The 16,949-nt window shown below is 41.2% G+C and overlaps 2 protein-coding genes across 3 annotated transcripts in view; both read right to left on the reverse strand.

The window, feature by feature from the left end:
• alg6 (ALG6 alpha-1,3-glucosyltransferase) overlaps positions 1-5,675 on the reverse strand; it is an 11,602-nt gene extending 5,927 nt beyond the window's left edge. The window contains exons 1-8 of one of the 2 annotated variants that reach the window (XM_030791442.1): positions 5,501-5,675; positions 5,252-5,336; positions 3,800-3,889; positions 3,572-3,660; positions 3,335-3,417; positions 3,156-3,220; positions 2,137-2,322; positions 895-1,030 (exon numbers count right to left, since the gene is read on the reverse strand). In XM_030791442.1, coding sequence (XP_030647302.1) covers positions 895-1,030; positions 2,137-2,322; positions 3,156-3,220; positions 3,335-3,417; positions 3,572-3,660; positions 3,800-3,889; positions 5,252-5,336; positions 5,501-5,582 — 816 coding nt within the window. In that variant the 5' untranslated portion in view covers positions 5,583-5,675. Of the gene's footprint in view, positions 1-894; positions 1,031-2,136; positions 2,323-3,155; positions 3,221-3,334; positions 3,418-3,571; positions 3,661-3,799; positions 3,890-5,251; positions 5,337-5,500 lie in introns of those variants that run through there. The other variant, XM_030791443.1, reaches the window with a different exon arrangement.
• A 6,524-nt stretch (positions 5,676-12,199) lies between these two features.
• Positions 12,200-13,315, reverse strand: foxd3 (forkhead box D3). Its single transcript, XM_030791874.1, has one exon. The coding sequence runs from the start codon at positions 13,313-13,315 to the stop codon at positions 12,200-12,202; it is 1,116 nt and encodes a 371-aa protein (XP_030647734.1).
• Between the last annotated feature and the right edge of the window lie 3,634 nt (positions 13,316-16,949).

The raw sequence follows: 16,949 nt of genomic DNA on the forward strand, positions 1-16,949 counted from the left end.
GTGTGAGCGTGTCTTTCTGTCTGTCTGCATGCTTAAGTATAGCTGAGGTTTACCCAGGGGACTCCCTGAACACTTTGCCCACAAACACAAAGACACGGTCAAATCAGCAGAATAACTGCCATTCTTTGGTCCACAAAATCAAATCAGGGTTTCTGGATTTTCAGATGGGAAGCCTTCTATCTATAACTCCAGCATGATTGACAAGCCAAAGACTGCAGCATTTGGTATCATTTATGAGATCCAGTCATGTTGGTCTCATTCCCTGATAACATTCACCGATCAGACATTTCATATTTGACACACACACAACACACACACACATATATATATATAAGACAACTCAGATCTGTGATTACTGCTATTTCATGATGCACAACATCCAAAGCTCTGATAAAACACATACAACTGTGCCACGCTGGTCAAATCCAGCTCTGAGTTACAGTCTAATAGAACTATGACACACTTACTCAAACACTACCCATAGCGGACTAGCATCAAAAACTGTGTGAAGTTACACAAGGTATATGCATGCATATATACATACGTATGATTATAAATGAAGTTCATGCATTGGGAGTAGGTTTTCAAGGGCACTGGTATGCCTTCAGCACACGAGGGGGAGCTGAAAAGATTTATGTCATACACAGAGAAAACAGCTCCGAACTGAAGCCACTGAAGGTCAGAACTGAACTTTACCTATCATATTCAGGACAGAGGTATTTCCAGTTTGTTTCATTTGGATCATTTTCAGTCTACTAAATTAACCACAGATGATTTAACCGTGTAAATTTCAGTCACGACTGTTGACATGGTAATCTCCTGAATACCTGGAAAACCAGCAGAGTGACCTGATGAGTACACAGGGCACAAAGGAAACTCCTTTAGTGAACGAACCTCAAATAGACCTCGACCCACGGGAAATACACGACACAGCACCTGTAGCACTTGACCAGGGTCAGACAGGAAGGGCAACCAGCAGAGGGCAAAGGTCAGAAGCACAGTCACTGAGAGTTTCAGCAGGAGGAAGAGTCTGAGAACAAGAGCAAAGTAAAACATCACACAGCAGAACTGATTTTACACCTGCTTCATCTGACAGAACCAGACATGAAGTTCTTATTTATTTCTAGTTCACTCATCATCTAGTTGTTTTAGCAATTTAATGTAATGTAATTAAATGTATTCTTCTTTCCCATACTGCTGAGGTCATTTGTCTACTACCAAGTTCCGGCTGAAGAGGGAAAAAAACGATGGAAAAGCAAACCCGAAACACTGTGAACACTGAGCAGTGCCTAAATGTCACTCACATTCCTGTTCAGGCTAAAAGGACGCGTGACTGAGACCGCACGCAGCTGCACACACGGGCCGGGCCGGGCCGAGACACGGGGGGCCATGGTGGGCGTGTCATCTGCTCATATCTGTTCCCACAGAGATCTAATCCACACATGCACTTGTTTCCACAAGTCCACAGGACAATCTCACTAAATCAACTGCCCACAGGACAATCTCACTGAATCAACTGCCCACAGGACAATCTCACTGAATCAACAAATGTGAGACTGCATGAGGTCCAGGGTTCAATCTCCCCTTCCAATCACAGTCACACACTGACACAATCTACAGTCACTCTCAAACGAACACTCACACATCATGAGTGTAGTGAATGTAGCATTTTTAAGGGAGTTACTGACTCTTCAGGCATTTATCTTGAAGTATCAGTGTACTCCCTGGGAAAACTGCCTGTCCGTTTCAGGTTTTCACACATATTTCAATTTTTGATTAATCTTATCCTAAAATCAGAAGTAGTTTACCAGACACATGTTGAGCTTCCTTGGACCATATTTTCAGCCTGAAACATGACACCCAACAGACACGGCCCACTGCTCATCTGCAGACTCAACGCTGTAACCAGCGGGTGCCGTGCTGCAGCCCCTGCTCTGTAAAGAAGTGCCTTTTTAGACACACCACTAGAATGTTAATTAGTGATTTCATTCAAACTTATATGTCAGTGTCAGCGCTGTGAGCTGTTCATTAGGCCACAGACGGTGGACCGTCCGTTAGGTCGGAGACCGTGGACTGTCTTGCGGGTATCTGCATTGTTTATTGTAGAATTGTGGCTCTTTAAATGAGTGAACTGACCCTCTGCCTGTCAGGCCCTGTTTGACACATTTGCCAAGCAGGTAGCAGAAGAAGGGCAGCGAGTGGTAGAGCTCCATCTGTTTGTAGTTCAGAGCCAGAGAGAAGGCCACAGAGCCCAGCAGGTCCTGACCCAAACCCAACCCAACCACTGCCCACAGAGCCAGACCAAGACTCACGCTGTTATACCTGACACACAGTCAAGGGTCTGAACAGGGAAGCAGTCTGAGGGAGACCGCACAGGGAAACCATACATGGAAAGGAAACAGGGGTAAGAACCAGAGAAAACACATGGGGAACACATTCGAGGTACAAGGAACATACAACGAATCACCTACAAACAGGAAACTATTATCTGAGTGTTTAACAATGGCAATTATTATTATTATTCTTACTATTGTTATTTTTTATTATGGGTCTAAAGAAATAATCACAGTATGCTGGAATATTGTTCTTGTTCCAATTCTGATTATTTCTCCAGTCTAACAATAGCAGGTAGCAGAGAGAGTGAAGCTGTACGGCTAAAGAAAAGGGGGGGGTGATGGGGGAGTCTCCAGCTTAGACAGATATTGGGTATTACCCAGAATGCATTACTTTGGGCCATTACACTACTGATCAATTTTAGCAGGACAGCTTTCTTGGGAAAAACAACTCCAAGTCCTCAACTGACATGTGAGGTCTCCCAAGCGAGGTAAGCATGTTTTGTTTTTGTTGACTTTGGCCCAGAGGTCAGAGCTTGACTGGGAAACAAGGCTCAAACAGGTGAGTAGCTCCTGGCCTCTTCGCCTGCTCCAGTTTAACTTTGCACGTTCTGACCTTTTTGAAAGAGGCTTTTGAAAGCTCACATATGATGTCAGATAAACCGCTTTGCTACTGCAGGCCATCAATAAAATCTCAACACTCTTCAGCTCAAAAAGTGTTGCAAGCATCATTATTTATTTATTTATTTATTTTTATGAAAGGGCTGCTTTGTGGGAATGATGAAATAAACCAAAACTCTCCTTATGCTGAGGTAAGGATACTGAAAATGGCCGTAGTCAATGAGAATCAGTCCAGGATAGAGCAGGATACACAGTGCTACAGCAACCTGATCAAACAGAGCACAAACAAACTAGTCATACAGCTTACTTCTGACAACTAGACTGATTTTTTTTTTTAACATAAAATCAAATGAGCATTATGCTAAAAATAAGATACATGCCCTTCTCTTCGCTGAGCCATCTCTGAGGTAGAAACAGTATAACAGAACTGCTGGTATATATATGACAAGATCTGCAATAAAGACTACAAACATACAAATATCAGGGTCCAACATGAAGTCACAAATTTTCTTTTAACAAAATAACGCAGCTAGAAATTTTAAAAGTGTGTGTGAACACATTATAAATAAATAATAAAAATCTGAAATATTGAAAGAGTGCAGTACAGTGGCACTCACCTGTAGCCCTCATAAAGAGCTTATGGGAGGGGCTTTCATGTCCTCTGGAGGCATATAACTCCACCCAGGTTGGGTCAATTAACTTCGCTCTGTGGAACACTCGCGTTATTTTATTCTGAGCCGCGATTATGATTTGACTGCACATTGAATAGAACTAGAACAACATGTTCTTCTCTTGCAGAAACTGAGCTGTCCATTTAAATGTAAAAACTAGTGTTTAAGACTTACACATGTGCACAGAGTAGACTGTGATAAGCCGTCAGAGGGGGGTAGTCCAGGCCCCAGTAGTTCAAGTCATTGTCTGTGGTGTTGAAATACCTTAATGAAAAAGAGGCTAAAAATTCAGCAAAGAACTATGCAATACATGCTCCTGAAGAAGCAATGCACCTTCAGATTGCAATGAATGCAATAAACAGCATAAGAACCTCTCGTTAATAAAGAGCAGACACTCAGTGGCCAGTGTATAAGGTAGACCTTCCCTTCCCCACAGGCCATTCCGTGTGCTCTATAAAACACGCAGACAGGGGTTGTGGGATCCAGGTCCTACTTGTCTGAAAGTGAGACTGGGCAAAAAGAGTTTCTAAGAAATTTTGGACGTGGTGTGGAATATCGGTGTTACACATGCTGGGACGTGGTGTGGAATATCGGTGTTACACATGCTGGGACGTGGTGTGGAATATCGGTGTTACACATGCTGGGACGTGGTGTGGAATATCGGTGTTACACATGCTGGGACGTGGTGTGGAATATCGGTGTTACACATGCTGGGATGTGGTGTGGAATATCGGTGTTACACATGCTGGGACGTGGTGTGGAATATCGGTGTTACACATGCTGGGACGTGGTGTGGAATATCGGTGTTACACATGCTGGGATGTGGTGTGGAATATCGGTGTTACACATGCTGGGACGTGGTGTGGAATATCGGTGTTACACATGCTGGGACGTGGTGTGGAATATCGGTGTTACACATGCTGGGACGTGGTGTGGAATATCGGTGTTACACATGCTGGGACGTGGTGTGGAATATCGGTGTTACACATGCTGGGACGTGGTGTGGAATATCGGTGTTACACATGCTGGAACCAGCCAACCTCCTGGGCATTTAAACCATGATCGTATCTATGACTGAGTCTGTATTATACGAAATGTTGGACTATCATTATCAGATCTTTTCACACCAACTGAGTACGAGCTGAACGCCATGGCAGTGGTTCTCTCTGTGTCTATAGGGTACCTAAGCCCAGCCCAATGACATGTAACACACTGTGTGCAGTATTAATGTAGCACTATTCAGCTACTAAATCTGAAACACACACCAACATCCCTGTGGAATGTTTCTGAGCATACCAACATCCCTGTGGAATGTTTCTGAGCATACCAACATCCCTGTGGAATGTTTCTGAGCATACCAACATCCCTGTGGAATGTTTCTGAGCACATCAACATCCCTGTGAAATGTGCCTGAACACACCAACATCATTGTGGACTATTTCTGAACACACCCACATCCCTGTGACTGTTTCTGACACCATATAAATCTGTTCCCCACACACCTCAGGCTGTTCAGGATACAAGAGGAGGTTAAACCCAGTACTAGAAAGGTGTACCTAATAAACTGGCCTCTGGGCATGTCTGATGCATGACTGACAGAGTGAATAAATGAATGAAAAAGACAACCATTCATGGACAGGAAGATTCACTGTCACTTCTTGCCAGTGTCTCTGAGCTTCATAGTCCCCAAACATGGGCGGTTTCCCCGCACCTGAAACGCACATCACTCATAAATCATGTTCTATTACTGCAATATTGTTACCGTAAGCAGAAAACTAAACACATCATGCATAAGTCATCGCTCAGAAACAAAATATTGTTGCAGAACGAATTGATTCGATCCAACTTGTCTCTGATTTGTGCCAACCTACCAACCTGAGTATGAATTGAACGATACGGCCCATCTAGTCGTCAATCCCAGAAATACGCAAACAGATATCAGGCTCCATGTCTCCATGTCTGCAGTCTGCCCAGTCTTTAAAATGTAGGTGTATTGATTGTTGTCTCTAGATCAGCATTACTGAACAACTTCTTGCGGGCAAACGATAGTTTGTAGGCTAATACTTCCTGTATTAGCGTGGCAGTAGGACGGATTTCGAAGGCGCTAGGTGATGACGTCAACGATCCGGGTTATTTATTTATTTATTTTATTGAAACGCTCAAACAGTTATGAACCGTTTTCCAGGCAGATGTAAACATAAACTAATAAATAAGCTGATAAAAATTGATATCTAAAATATTTTTTTAAAAATTAAAAAACAAACAAACAAACAAAAGAAAAAACAGCCATCATTGTGAAAAGACCTTGGGGGTATTCGAGAAAACAGGTTTAGTGAAAACTGTGTTAGTTAACTCCGAACAAGTAGGAAACCTCCTAATAGAAGAGCCCCATTGCTTTGTTTTGCTAGGAGAATGAAGCCACAGGACTCTTCTATTGGGAGGTTTACTACTTACTCTGAGTTAACAAACTATGAATTTTCACCCGCTTTTTGGAATACCCCCACTTGACTGTGACATGTCCGTTTACAGTTTTATAGCTTTCTTATGAGTAGGCTAAGACTTAGCAGATTTTATGCGCTTTTCAGATCCTTTGGAGAGAGCAGAAAAAGGAGCTTTCTTGATAGTAGATTTACACTTAGGTATATGAAATTTAGCCATATATTAGATCGATAACATACGCTTGCTTCTCAGTCTTTCTGTTATAAGGAACCAAGCAGCTCTTACTCACAGGCTGAAGCAAGTCACTATAAAGTTTGTCAGTAATGAACTTGGAAATATCTTGCCACAGTTTTTTAGTGTAGTGACAAGAACGTCACCGACCCATTTAACGCGCGTGTCAAAGAAGATTCTCAGCTCAGGGATGTTCGCTCGGCTTTTCAGCCTGATCACCTCGAGCTTTCGACAGAAGAACCGAAGTCGTCCACCTCTGTGATACGATTTTTCTTACAATTGTATGCTTGAGATTGGAGTTGGAGTTGAGATTGGATTATATGTTTGAGATTTTTTTTGTGATGGAAAATGATCCAAATGTAGGCTAATGTTTGATATTATTACTCTGCATTTCAAAGCGTGAAATGCTGAAAATTATTGAACATTATGATTTTTATGTATTTATTTATTTATTTGAATTCGTTAAGTCAATAAATCCATACAACCGACTGGGTCCAAGTGGATATACATATCAGCTACCCTCTTGTATTTGACGCCGTCAAGTTTGCTATGAATCCTGGGTACACAGGGTTGCCCTTGTACACAGGAATCTGTGGTTAACTAGTGGTGCTATACTGAACTGACATACCTACTCCCTAACTAGAACAAGAGCAGCTGTCAAAGGCATTGATTAATTCGACAGTAATGGTCTGAATGTGAGCCAGTATGGTCGAAAGGAATGTAATATTTTAATAATACTGCTTAATAATACAGCTGCTTCAGTCAGTCATGGCATTCAAAATACTAATCTCAGTATATTCCTCAGTATAAGCCATAAAGGAGTTTCAGACTGGTGTACTGATCGCTGCTGAATTTCTCTATTATTGTGGCAGTCCAGTTTAATATTTCTCAGGGAGTTTTGGTTCAGTGTATTGTCAGTGTGTTCATAAAATTCATGACAAAAATGATTTGATAGTAAATGTATTGACTCAAAGCAATGGAGCTGGTTTGGGATGGATAGTCAAAAGCTGTGTTAAGAGTATACCAACTGTGAAATGATTGTCTTGATTCCTGCTCAGCAGGACTGACTTAGCCTGTATGGATGAATTGCCTTATTTTCACAGTGGTGGATTCCAAGTGAAGAGAGTGGATGTACAGTATTGTCTGTCCTTCAGACACAGATTGGCTGAACAAAGGATTCATCTAGGTACGGAGTGGTTCCCAGTTTTGCCCCAGGGGACCCACAGTTTGGAACATTGTCCATCTCTGCATGTTCTAACACACCAGATTCAACTCTCCTTCTAATCATGAAATCCTTCATTTGTTGAATCCAATGAGTCAATGCTGGGAGAGACTTAAAATGTGCAGAACTGTGGATCCTCACTGACAGGACTGTGAAACAGAAGTGGTAAAACTTGCTTTGTGTGTTGCTTGCCTAGTGAGCATATTCCTAGTGCAAAAATATAACATAAAATTATATATTTTGTATAGAAACAATATTGGACAAATCCGGCTGAAAAGCTGTACAGTTCTGCTCAGGCCTCAACGGTATGACTCAGTCTCATTTATCAGAGGCATTGTCTTTATGTTTTAATGAAAACGTTTGGGTCCTCATTAAATGTTTTACTTCATTTTACCACCGGGAAGTCACTGCTATCATCTGCATTCTCTCAGAGGAGTGATACCAGTAAAAAAATTTCGTCCTGTCTTCTCTGGGTCAAAAGTTGTAGGACAAAACACGCTGCTAGTGGTAAATCCATCAAATATTTATACACAGTCATAACCATGGACAACTGCTGATTTGCAACGACACTTTCATTACAAAGAGAGAGAAAGATTAGTCACAAAGCCCCCATTAGTTATTAATGTTCCTATGTGACAGCTTTCCTTTGTCATTTATTGCTTCATCTTTTCCCTTTTAAATATTCAGAAAGTACTGTATGCCCATTTACGTCCGATGACTTGCTTGAGGAAATGCCTTGTCTGTGGCTTGTCTCTGGTTCCGTTAGGAAAGCTTGTGTCTTTGGCGTTAGGTGAGTGCGCGTGCTGACTGGCCAGTGTAAAATACCCGTGTAGTTCAGTGTTCCATACTGAGAGTAGACAGCTTTTCTTCTTCTGTTACAGAACTGACAATTCACTCTCTTGTTTTGAATGATGAAATGTAATTCCTGAGGCAGTACGTTAGCAGCATGTAAATCTTTTGGCAGCACACAGATTTGTGGTCAGAGCGGGCAAAGTAAAGGAGGCCTGCTGCATTTGTACGATAACTAGTGTTTTCCTGTTGTTGTTGTTTCTCAACTTCTTTGGGGCTACGAATTTCAGTACACTACTGATGTGCAATCTTTCACCGAGGGGAATCTGCTGAATTAGGCGTTCAGGTATTTTGCAACAGATATTATCGCAGACATTAACCTTAGTTGATTCTTGTCAGGTTTCGCTTAAATCGCCTTGATATTAAACAGTATTTTTAAAAAGGGGGGTAGGAATAGTGTTTATCGCAGAAATTGTGTGTATGAAAAGTCCAGCTCCCCCTCAGTAACATAAACGCAAGATGATTTTGAAATGGTGCCCGGTGGGGTGGGGGACCGTTGCGTTTACCAGAGCTGAATGTGGGAACTCGTTCTACTCCACCTGTCCTATTGAGTAGACACTGCTGCAAAGGTCAAAAGCTCTTCGGTAAGCTCTACGCACAAAGCGCTAAACTGCAACGCAATGTGTGCTTTAAATGGAAAATTCTCCGGACACTTGCTGTGGACATTTGTGTGACAGCGACTAGCAGAGAAATGAGTGTGTTTCATCCCTCTGTCTAATACACAAAGAAAAACAGAATATATTGGCGACTTTAGAATATGGGCTGATGCAAATTATTATTATTATTATTATTATTATTATTATTATTATTATTATTATTTGGTTCCTTGCAATAAGAGTCAAAGTAGATGCCAGGCGTGAAAAACAAAAAAGTGTATACCTTGAATTTAATATTAATCCTAAATAAGAGTCTTTACTGAACGTAATAGATGTACCAATGTCAGTCTGAACACTTATTTGGTGTAGATTAAAACAAGTTTTATCGAAATCGAGTGTTTGTCTTCGATCTGCAAGTATAATTTAAGTATGAATATTTTCGCAAAGTCCGTTAACCTGATCGTAGACCAACCCGACAGCAGAAACTACAGTAGACTAGACTGTTGGTCCTTGGAATCCCGAGGGGCTTATGGCTTTAGCGGGATGACAGCAGCAAAAAAAGCAAGGGTCTGTTATAACCTTACACTTGTTAAAGAGTCAACTCTTTCCCATCGACGGTCCTTAAAATAGGCTCCTCATTAAAACCCTCTGAATCTAAACTATTTCACAGTGTCTCTTTTCCAAGATAAATAACACGCTATTACTGCCCTAGCGCGGTTATTAGTCATTTCCAATAGATGCAAGCCTTTAGAATAACCCAGTTCACGTTTCCATTGCAAACGCTTAATGTTCAAATCATATAAATTGCTTTGAGAACAGATGAAGGTGTCGATAAACGCCATCTAGTGATGTTTGTGAGTCATTGCCAAACTAATAAATCGAGAGCAGACTTGCGAGGTCTGATTACAACATATTAAGCATTTGGGCAAACATTCGTTTTTTTCTTTTTTCTCTTTTCTTTTCCTTTTTTTTAAATCTTTTAATATAAAAGGCGCTTTCTTTCTTTCTTTGTCTTTGCTTTTTTCTTTTTGAATCTCAGTTCTTTCTTTTTTGACTGTTACCTTCATCAAATTCGTAAATTTTCTTTCCCCTGCTGTTAAAATATTTGCTACCTTTCCTGCAGGCGAATTCTCTCAGAAATTGTCTCTGGTTTGGTCACCGACCAGATTTCAACCGATTTAACAAATTATAACCCGTGACAGCCTTGGCTTATAAAAGATTATTTCATTTTTGTTACCAACTATTATGCGATGTCGGGGAAAATGTATTTTTTCTCACTTGAAATTTCAAATTATTTAATAGCATTCTTTTTTCCCCAAAATATCGAAATAGACCCTTGGCAAGTTGTTAAGTTGTCTTTGTCAATTTATTTAAAACAAATCTATGCGGCGCCATAAATTTTTCCAGTCACAATATTCACCGTAGTTTTTTTGCAATAATATGCTGCATATCGAGTATGTTCCGTTTTGTTTAGTTAGGGCTTTATTTCAAACACCAAATGCAGCATCGGTTCACACAGGGCCGTCTGTCAGCGCAGGAATGCGCTGCCTAATCCCACTGTAACGGCCAGTCATCGGAGCAATGCGCATAAAAATGTTTGTCTCATTTTCAGGAATCTGGAGTCACTTATGGAATGAGCATACGTTTATGTTGTGTCATTAGGAAGGCCTGTCTCAGCAGCCTCTTTGGCCTGAAAGTGAATTTAAGAAGAGAGCGCTTTCTCTTTTCCCATGGGTATCAGTTAAATATAGCCCTAACCTCCGCGGGCCACACACCATACACCATTTGCTGTTTGTGTTTAACTGATTAGCCAGACACAACTGTGAAACGAAGTGTTACTTTCCTAAAAGAAACTTGTGAATATTTTTAGATCGCCTTCTTTTTGCTCGGACATCGATGTCTCCTCATTAGGAAATTACCCTTGTGGTTGATCAGTGACCTTTTTTATTCGAGAGAAAGTCATCTTTTCCGAATGCCTAAAATCATTAACGCGTCTTTGCTGACGACGCATGGCAGACAAACTAGATACCCTCAAAGATAAAAATTATTCTTAATAACCGGCCCACGATTTATCGTTCAATACAGACCAAAGCGGTATGAAATCGAACAAATCTGCTAATATTTTATTAGCCCCCGGAAATTTATCTCTTATTCTAATCTTTTTGGACGCGTCACTATTACAGTCACTCACTTCTTTAAAAACGGAGTCTTGTGAAAAATCGTTGTAATTGTCGTACACCTGAACCTCTCCATCGACACTGGCTCGCTCGGACGGAGGCTCTCGCTGTCCTCTAGTAATTGCTTCTTTGTGTAAATTATAAGAACATAAAATAGTAAACAAATCCCTTCGTTTTATTGTTAATCTGTTACAAATTTCTGAAAATTTGAAAACTGTGAAAATATTGAAAGTGAATTAAATAGGATACTGAACAGTCCTTATGTAGTAATTTTGTAATGATTTGTAATGCATAATTAAACTCCACAGAAATACAGTTGATTAAAATACATTCTATATTCGGCTACAATTAAAGCCCGTGTATTTAAGACACTGAAGATAATAATAACAGAAAAAATAATAGCAGAAAATAATACATCTATGGCCTGTTTGTTTAAGGAGCTATGTACGCGCCTTTTCTCAGTTATTACAGAGACAAACCATATTATAGTAAATAAATAATTTGGTTGTTTTCTTTCTTTTAGCCTTAGTAAATTTAATTTCTCAATTATTTTCAAGAATTATGAGTACAAATGGATATCTGGGCGTTCACGGTTTGTTTTGATATTTATTAGCAAAGGAATTCCATTTACAGCACAATAGAGCTACATAGAATACATATATTTATTTTTTTTTATAAACAGACTATTTGTCCAATCTTTGAATAAGAACATTTTATATAATATAATAACAAAAACAAAAAAAAACGACATTATTGAATGAAGCACTGTTCTGGAGCTCAGTGAAAAAGAAAAATAGAAATTAAAATAGGAACGCTCACTCAACTACAAACTGTCAGACAGTCCAAACAATTAAATCAATTTGTCAAACAAGTAGTCATTTCTTTGTACAAATATTTACAAATATTACCTGTACTGAAAGCATTCCTTTTTCGTTTCTCTCTCTTTTGGAGTGTTTACATGGCTACATATATGCGGACAGAAGTCCAGTGCTGCCTAGCCCGTGCTCTACTGTCCTCCTCGAAAGATGAGTCCAGAGTCTATTAAAAAGTAAGGGGATTATCACTGAGAAGGCCATTTGGATACCGCTGCTGTTGATGCTGTCGGTAAAAATTGCCCAGAGATGATATTTGTGGGAACGCTGAAAATGGGTGCGATAGCAGCTGATGTCCGGGTTAAGGACAGGGACTGCGCGCTCAGTAAAGCGGACTGTACTGTTGCAGGAGGCCGTAAGAAAGTCTGTGCATTGGAAGGACTACTGGAGACACCGATGATATTCTCTATGCTGAATGACGGTCTGCTGGAAGGCTCAGATTTGATCATAGATGCGGTGCTAAGACTGTTTAGTTGCAACTGTAGACTGGGACTGAGTTGAGAGTTGAAGGCTTTTCTGTTCAGTTCCGTAGAGGGCAAAAGCGGTACAGCTGGAGGAAGCATTGGACCAACCGGTGGGATGTAGGGGTACTGCAGAGCGGCAGGATGTGAATAGGCAGCCGGGTGAATTCCATAGTGGCGGCCGTAAGGGTTCCCAATGCTATACGCCCCAAAACTTTGCATCATGAGCGCAGTCTGATCCCTGAGAATGTCTGGTTGTTGTCTCTTGAAGCGTTTCCTCCTCCTGAGAAAACTGCCGTTGTCAAACATGTCCTCCGACTGGGGGTCCAAGGTCCAGTAGTTCCCCTTTCCTGGGTTACCTGGTTCCCGTGGGATCTTGACAAAGCAGTCGTTGAGGGAAAGATTGTGGCGAATTGAGTTCTGCCAGGCGGGAAACTTCTCCCGATAGTACGGGAAGCGGTTGCTGATGAACTCACAAATGCCACTAAGCGTTAACTTTTTCTGTGGGCTCTGCAGGATAGCCATAGTGATGAGTGCTATGTAAGAGTACGGTGGCTTTACTAGGGTATTCTTAGGTTTGCTTTGCATCGGACCAGAGGTGCTCTCCTGGCCGTCCCCCTTCGACTCACCCTCTCCTGCGCTCTCGCAGGGGCTGCCGCTGCGCTCTTTCACGTCTATCTCCTCCACTTCGTCACTGCGGTCCTGCATGACCGGACTTTCACAGTCACTATCACGGTCCATCCCCTCGTCTCCCTCCCCGACCACGTCGATATCCACGTCGTCGGCTGTGAGCACCGTCTGACCGGACATGTCGCTGGTACTGTTGCCTCCAGACAGGGTCATTACCGCTTACTTTGCAGAGGAACAAACGCGAGGTAAGACCGTGGTCTGCCACGATCAGATCGGATGTCAGACAGTGAGCTAAATGCAGGTCAGCCCCCGCTGGCCTGCCAGTGCAACTTAAACTTTCGAAAATATTTTCTCCAGGCGAGCGGCTTCTGAAGTAACTTAACTGACTAGTCTCCTTCCGACCGTATTTCCTTGAACTTAAAAAAACAAACAAACAAACAAAAAATACTTAGAGTGATTTTGGACCCCGAAGTCAAGATGACACATGCTTTTAGAGCTGGTTTTAAGAACTGGCTGATAGATTACTTTTCACTTAAAGATATACTATCAGCTCAGTCACGTGGTCAAGTGACGTCGACCGTCCCCGGTTAAACCATGCAAGCTGAAGTTGTTTCATGGATTTGTCAACAAAGGAACAACAGTAACACCGTTTGCCACTACGCTCCGGCTCTGTTCGTCCGTCCGTCATAGAGCATTTAGCGGAGGCGCCCAGGAGGGGGGCGGGGGATTGGGGAGGTGTGTGTGTGTGTGGGGGGGGGGGGGGGGGGGGGGGGGTGTAGAGGAAATTTGCCCTACATAATTGAAATCTCCCGATCTGATGTGCACGAGCTCGACCAGCGGCGAAACCAAATCTTAACTTTGAGCATAAACAAATTATGTTGGGTGCCACTGAGCGAAAACGTCTACAGTTAAGTTAACCAACTCTCTTGTCATTATTTTATGTGTATAGCTGCATACTTATGACTTTGCATGAAATAAAAAAATATTTATTGAGAATCGTAGCTCGTCATCATCAGAAATTAAAATGTCATGGTTGCTGAGACGATAGATACAGAGCAAAATCTCTACAGAGTCCGTTAAACCCATTTATTTATTTGTTTACATGTTTTTCTTTTTTTCCTGAAGTGCGTGGATTTGTTGTACGTGTGTGAGATATGACTGTGCAGAGACAATGGGAAACGATAAATAAAGATCTCTTAACGGGATCTACGGAGGTGCTAACGACCTAATGATTGCGTGTGTTAACATATGAAAAAGTAGGAAATGAGCCAAAGAGTGAATGCAAAGGACACCATTCACAATCACGAGGCTACGCGTTGTAGACCTATGTGGGATGTCGCTGAGACGGACTACAAAGTTTTAAATATTTCTTGCGTTGTGTGAGAAAACGTTGCGTAGTGTTGCCGTGTCAAAGGGAGACTACAAGGAGCCGTTGCTTTTGATTTGTATCGGCATAATGTAGTGCTATAAGTAAAAGTGGTTTGTAAATGCGTGCTTGTTTTAAATTTTAAAATGCAATAAAGCAGTAATATTTATGGAATTGTTGTTGAAAAAAAAACTATAAAAATTGTTTCAAATTGGTCAGGTGCTCTATTTGTCTGAAGCAATATGAATGCGTATTGATTTGTGCCGAATGTGCTCCAGCCCTAATGAAAATATCTGTAATTGACAACAAGATCAATTATCCTTACCAACCCTCTATTAGAACTAACACAATGTGTAAATGATTTTACGATAGGAAGCGAACGAGGCTACCCGAGGCAGTCTTTCTGTCTCAGCTCTCACCTCTTCCCTTAGCCTGGAAACTGATAACACAGCCAATGCTGCTGCTCCTTGGAGTTGGAGCAGCGCGGAGCTGCCCACCGTTAATGACACCGGCCATCAGAGCTTACATGGGTATAACAATGTACACCCCTTGGTTTGTAAATAATAATAATAATAATAATAATAATAATAATAATAACAACTACAAAACTAATGATATTTAAGTCTAATGAAAATAAATCAGGACTTTACTATATGTCAAGCACTTAGTTTTCATCTGAAAACATAAGATTTCACGCTCCACACATTTTAAATGTAACTAGGTTTGCCCACAAGCGGTGAGTGAACAGACATTCCTTATGAAGAACAAACAAAACAAAACAAAAAAAACCTCTGCCGCCATTCAATGTTCCGATTTTATTTTTTAGTGTTTTAAGTGGTTCAGTGAGAGTACAATTTTATGCTTTCCGTTTATTTCGTGTTTGTTATTACAAAGCTCGGATGTCGTTTAATCTGAAAACTAGCACCTTTCACCCTGACCTTATCACGGGGCTAATACACCGTCCGTCATTTTAATTCTCAAAGGGACGCGTGCTCTTTGTACTCTTCAAGCGGCTTATAGACGGTGAATAAAAGTCGGATTAATTAAATCGCTTCGTTTATAATAGTAGTGCGGTTATAATTGAGGTGGCTTCACATGATTACACATGTTTTGTGCTAATCTTGCAAGCAGCCGGTGACCTGTGCAATCCTGTTTATCAATAGAGGCTACTTAGCAGATGAGAATCAGTAGATGAAAATCAGGAAATCATGACACTTCTGCCTTTTCATTTTCTATCTATCTATCTATCTATCTATCTATCTATCTATCTATCTATCTATCTATCTATCTATCTATCTAGATCGATAGATAGATAGATGAATAGATATAAATATAAATGTGTGTGTGTGTGTGTGTGTGTGTGTAAGTGAAATGTACGCTGTCCATGTATCTGTAGGACTCATTGTGTTCAGTTGTGTTCAGGCAGGTAGGGTGTATCTGTAGGACTCATTGTGTTCAGTTGTGTTCAGGCAGGTAGGGTGTATCTGTAGGACTCCGTGTGTTCAGTTGTGTTCAGGCAGGTAGGGTGTATCTGTAGGACTCATTGTGTTCAGTTGTGTTCAGGCAGGTAGGGTGTATCTGTAGGACTCCGTGTGTTCAGTTGTGTTCAGGCAGGTAGGGTGGGTCATATCATCCCATCGCCCGAAAAGAAGATCAGATTCGTCCTCTCTGTGATCTTTTGAAGCTCCATAAATCCGGTTTTATGCCCCCGCAGTTTGTTAATGAAATGTACATTTAAGCACACATGCACGGCTTAGCCCGACAAAACCTTTTAGAATAATAAGCTAACTCTTTCCAGCATGAACCTATTAGGCAGCATAGGCTTGGCAGGTGACGGTGCGGATACAGTCGCTGAATGTGATTACCAAGCAAGGTCAGAAACAAATAGCTCACAAATAGCAAAGCGGGATCGAATTTATGCCTAATTAAATCGCTGAAATAAAAAAGGATGGGTGGGGGGTGGGGTGGGGGGGTTAGAATTGAAGGGCGTTATACTGGGAATGAGTCCATTCAGATAAAACTAAGGTTTTCAGCGCAGCTGGCGGGAGGGATGCAGTACACGGGGAACGGTGCTGAACTTGAACCAGTACCCGTACATCAGCAGGAGAAAGGATACTGGTGCCTATTTTTTAATTTTGTTGTAACACGCGAAGGTTATTTTCACAAAAATGTTAAACTCATGGCGACAGTACAGGCTATGTGCAGACAACCGTAAATCTGGAATTTTTAAGTATTAGAATTGAAACAACGACGGACGAAGCCAACAATCAGATCCACAGGCAAAACGTCTTCACACACCTATTATGGGCACCTGAGTACCTAAAATACCTAAAATACCTAAAATACCTTGAGCTAGATTAGTATCGTTTGAATTCGCTTGAATCGTTTATGCCTTTATTTGTCCAACGAATTTATTCAAGTGGTTTGTAGCGGAGTTCAGTATTTTAGGCTGACTAGAGGAAATTCCATATCGTTAAATGC

This window comes from Chanos chanos, chromosome 14 (assembly GCF_902362185.1).
Source record: "Chanos chanos chromosome 14, fChaCha1.1, whole genome shotgun sequence".
In the NCBI taxonomy this organism is placed as follows: Eukaryota; Metazoa; Chordata; class Actinopteri; order Gonorynchiformes; family Chanidae; genus Chanos; species Chanos chanos.

Excerpts from the sequence above, each read along its gene's own strand:
- foxd3 (XM_030791874.1), bottom strand. The coding sequence starts at position 13,315 with ATGACCCTGTCTGGAGGCAACAGTACCAGCGACATGTCCGGTCAGACG.